Below are 4810 nucleotides of genomic sequence, written 5' to 3'. Positions count from 1 at the left end.
GACACTACATACTGATATACACCTGAACATCAGCAGGAGAGGACTCTTTAAAGTAGAGACACTACATACTGATATACATGTACGTCCCCTATTATGCATTAATGTCAAAGTTCTACTATTTGATGCATATTTCTATTTAAATATTGTAAAAGTTTTTAGTTGTGTCTTGACTGTGTAGAAAACTTGAAAACAACAGGGGACCCACACTAGTACCCTGTGGGACTCCAACATTGCCTTTTTTCGTCTACAGATATGAATTTATTAACAAAATAACGTATGTGGAAACATATCACAGTAGAGCTACTAAACACCAATATGAAACCTATGTCCTTTTTAATGATTTATATCCCTTCTTTTCCTCATTCAGTGAAAAAAGCATGAAAAAACAGTCCGGGTGATTTAACAGTTTTTAATCGTAACTTTTGTACAATAGATTTTACATTTTCACAAGCTAAGAAGTTAATGATGCCAGGCAGCTGAGGGAGTCTCCAAAACACCATTTTATTTTGTTGGTATTTTGAAACAACAGATTGGGATCGAGATGGACAGCAAACATATTTAACACCTTAACATTTGCATCCAAAAGTGGCACCCTTACATCAGGAGGATGTGCCTTCTGAGCCACATATATAAACAATACCTTCATTTTCTAGGGCCAATGACGATATGACACTCGGATTCAAATACAAAATAATGAGCATACTGTAAGACACAGTTCTGAGAAATTTAATTTTTGTCGTGAAGCAACTCATAACATTTCTCTTTCACTTTCCTTCCACACATTCAATCTTCAGTCGCCCACCTCTGGTCAAATATACCATAAAAAAGCCTTCAATGGTATGGTATAGAATATATTTGTCTTTAAACATTGATTTATTTCCTTCTCAATCACCATGCAATGACAACTCAACTTCTTGTTATTGTCAACATAGTTATTTTAGCAGTAAAACCAAAATAATCAGGGTTAACAGCAATAAACAGTTTTATAAAAGTTTTAAATATAAACCATCTGTGCCCGGTCTGCCTCACTTCATTTCATCTCATCGAAAAACAGCAAAAAATAAGTAAAAGATAGAAAAATAAGTTTAAATCTTAGCCAAAACAAAAAAAAACTACTAAAGCAACATCATAAACGGGGCTATGGTACAAAAGAAATACGTTTAGGAAATACAGTTGTTTATAACTACATAAGGAGGGTTACATTGATATCCTCTTTCTCAGATGCAATAATATTCCATAGTACATACTGGGAGAAATATACACATAAGTTGTTATGAAAAAACTTTTTTTTCAATGTACTCTATCTGGATTTCAAAATAGCTCACAATGCTCTGGAGTAGAATATCATCGGACATGTACTTGTCCAATTTATAGTTTCAGCCATACAGTGCATATACCATGTTTATGCTCGGTAAATAACATTAAGTTATACTATACATCAATGATGTTTTGAGGAAGCTACATAAACCCAAGCAGCGTGTTGTAAATGTCCCTGTCGGTGTCCCAATGGTTAAATTAACCTATAGCATGCCACAGAGATGTATGTAAACAAGTTGATCACGTGTTGGGGGGAGAATTAAAAAAACAGATGCATCCAATACTAACATGAATAAGTCGACATGTGAGAATTAGACGTGATTGCGACGCTGTGTCTTTTTCATTTCCCCAGCAGTAAGCAGGAACAAATGCTTTAACGATTTACACACAGTACATGAGTCACTTGTTTGCTGCAGTTTCTTTTATAACACAGAATCGACCGTTTGCTGAACCTCTCTACCAGACATTTATTTTATGAACGAAATGTACCAATTACTTCTTGGGCCAGTAGCTTTGTAGTTCAAAAAGACTAAAAAGAGCCAGAATGTCTATCTTAGAGCTTTAAATGTACTTTTAAACTCTTCCAGAATGACAAAGAATGAGGCCAAAGTCCAAGGAATGAGTAGGTAGTTGCTAGCTACTGCTCGCTAGTGTTAGCACACCTAGCTAAAACTATTTGCATTCTAGCTACAGTACCATAGGCTAGTGTTACTTCCAAAGCCAAGGATTAGATCATAGCTAACTACATTTGTTGGTGGCGTTACAAGTTATGCATACCCTTCCAGAATAACAAAAATAGAAGCAAAAGTCCAAGGAATAACTTTGTAGCTGCTAGCTACTGATAGCTAGTGCTAGCACACCTAGCCGAATCCATTAGCATTCTAGCTGCAGTACAACCAAAGCCAAGGAGCAGATCATAGCTAACTACATTTTATGGTGGCGTTACAAGTTATGCGTACAATAAACCTTCATTCAGGGTTCATATTTTAAAACCAGTCATCCTGGAGAAGGTATCCAATTAACGTATTAAAGTGTGTTAGGAAGCTACAGTTTGGTATGCTTTTAGCCGTCAAAATGTATGATCACTAGCTGAGATTTAGAAGTTTGCTTTGTCTTCTTCGGTCTGAAATCAAGGCCAATCTTTCCTGAATGTATTACCAATCATGCCATAGTTTATGTTTATTGGCATACATGTAACTAGAATACAAAACCCAGCAGTTGCAATGACAGTAAAGTAAGTAAGGTTGGGGTTTAGCAAATGTTCAATATCATGTGATCGCTTCCTCCCCAACACACGTGTTGGCAGTTTCACAAGTGAGTCAATAAGTCGTAACACTGAACTGACAGTAAAGTAAGCGTTGAGTGGGACAGAGGTGTGAGTTACCGTTGAATATACTCAACAACAATAAGTCTATTTTTTTCCTCAGCTCTTGTTTTCGTGGACGCAGTGCAGCAAAGTACATCAACATAAAAAGAAAAACTCATTCCGGTGAAACTGCAGCAGCTTCTCTGGCACCTTCAATAGAGCAACACTGAACATGGCTTGGACTTCTAACAATTACAAGTTATGTACAATCACTAATGAGTGGATTCAGATATCCACAGCAGCGTTCTGACCTCTGAGAATCACTATGTTGGCAAAGAAACTGGTGTAAAACAAAAAATGGAGCAGAAAACCTGGTGCTGTGTGTGTTTCCGTGTGATTTTGTCTGAGTGTGTGAACATGTGCAGTGTGTGTTCGTGGGTCTTTGCCTTGTGTGCTTTTAGCCATCGGCAATGTGTGTTCAGTATGAGCTACCGTAAACACGGTTTGGGCGCAGGTAGTTATCGGTGTTCACCTTGAAATTGAGTTTTTCTCAGGTAAATATCCACGTGGAATCGTTCGTAAAAATGTAAAACACCAGATCACGTCATTATCAAAACAAACACAAACCACAGAGGAGACTGAATAACACCTAAAAGCTGCCCAAGTGATCAAATATAGCCGTTACTGAACTGACTGTGACTTTTGAGCAAAAGATCCCACCTATAGCCTCAACACACAAACAGACGAGGGTGAAAACTGACTCCGAAAATCCACGCTAAATGACATGTGTGTTCCTTTCCAAAGTTACCAGCTGTGGTTTATTGGAATGTAGTCCTTGAGTATTAAACGTAAGCCTTAAATCTCTTTTTTTTTTCAACTAACCTAAAGGGAACACACAGCCAAACTGAACGAGTACAGATCACCGCTTTAGCACACAGCTGCAATGCAAAAAACAAAACAAAATTCATTTAAAAAAACAAAGTAGGAATCAAAAGAGAGATAGAATCCAGAGGGAAAATCATATTACAACACTGAGAAGAAAGGATATAATGTTGCTTTTTCTTTTATACAAATGTGTGTTTGTCAGTCCGTTGTGTTTTCTGTGAAGCGTCGAGGCTACAAGACGTGATGCGAGGATATCGCCCGCAGGCTGCAGTACCACAGAGTCACCAGGGGGGGCAGCAGAGAGGCAGCGTCCCGTCTGGAGACAGCAGAGTTCCTCGGGATGGCGTTGGATGTGCTGGGATTATCAATCTGAGGGTCCTGAGGGAGAGAAACAGAGGGACAGGAGACAATGACATTAGCACTGTTTCTGAAACTATGCAATGTGACAGTCTTTCTCTTCTGTTATGATCAGAACAAGGCATTTGTCATACATTGTATTACAAAAGGTGATTAGCAAAGTCAATACTGAAGTGGCTTAAACGTGAACCTCCTAGACTTCTGCTTTTTTTTAAAACAATATTCACAGATGTCCCAAACATCTAAAAGTGTTGTCTTTCTCGGTGCTAAAAGAGCCGAATTCGCTGTGAAGATGCTAGGAGAAGCTTTTTTTATATTAGTATATTAGCTTAGCATAGTTTATGTTAAATAATCTGGTCAGTATGAACTTCACATTGTCTTGGAACACGTATTTCTTTAGAGAAACTGGATTTGCTGCTATGAACGTGTCCAGAACGATATTCTCCACTGCAGACTCTGAGATATTTTCATTACAGTTTGATAAATGTTGACCAAAAATGTTAAAACAATAACAATAAATCCTTCCAAACGTCTTAAGCTTCAAGTACTATTGTCACGATTTAGGAAATAATGCTTGCTTCATACATTAGAGAAAGGTATTTGACACAGTTCTCCAATCAAAAGGTTGTTTCTGTGTGTGTGTGTGTGTGTGTGTGTGTGTGTGTGTGTGTGTGTGTGTGTGTGTGTGTGTGTGTGTGTGTGTGTGTGTGTGTGTGTGTGTGTGTGTGATGTATATAGCTTCCCCAGCTCTTTGGCTTGCTAATAAAGCTGCGAGCTAACGTCTGTGTCGTCTCCTCCAGACCTGTCCCTGCCTCTATTAAATGTCAGTTCAGTTCATAACACCGCCTTATTATTGTGCAATGACATTTATAGTGAACTTTAAAAGCCACCAGATAAGCAACAATCCCATTTCGGCCTCAAAGGAACAACAAAGACCAGGAGTTT

The 4810-nt window shown here is 38.1% G+C and overlaps 1 protein-coding gene across 1 annotated transcript in view; it reads right to left on the bottom strand.

Moving 5' to 3' along the window:
* Positions 1–394: 394 nt before the first annotated feature.
* The window catches only part of LOC117555023 (GDNF family receptor alpha-1-like), a gene marked incomplete at its 5' end in the record, with an annotated part of 46894 nt that continues 42478 nt past the window's right edge, over positions 395–4810 (bottom strand). Inside the window, 1 exon segment of the mRNA XM_034229677.1 lies at positions 395–3886. Coding sequence (XP_034085568.1) covers positions 3740–3886 — 147 coding nt within the window.

This window comes from Gymnodraco acuticeps, unplaced genomic scaffold (assembly GCF_902827175.1).
Source record: "Gymnodraco acuticeps unplaced genomic scaffold, fGymAcu1.1, whole genome shotgun sequence".
Classification (NCBI taxonomy): Eukaryota; Metazoa; Chordata; class Actinopteri; order Perciformes; family Bathydraconidae; genus Gymnodraco; species Gymnodraco acuticeps.
The sequence above is the reverse complement of the archived record's forward strand: the minus strand, read 5'-3'. Positions and strand labels throughout refer to the sequence as shown.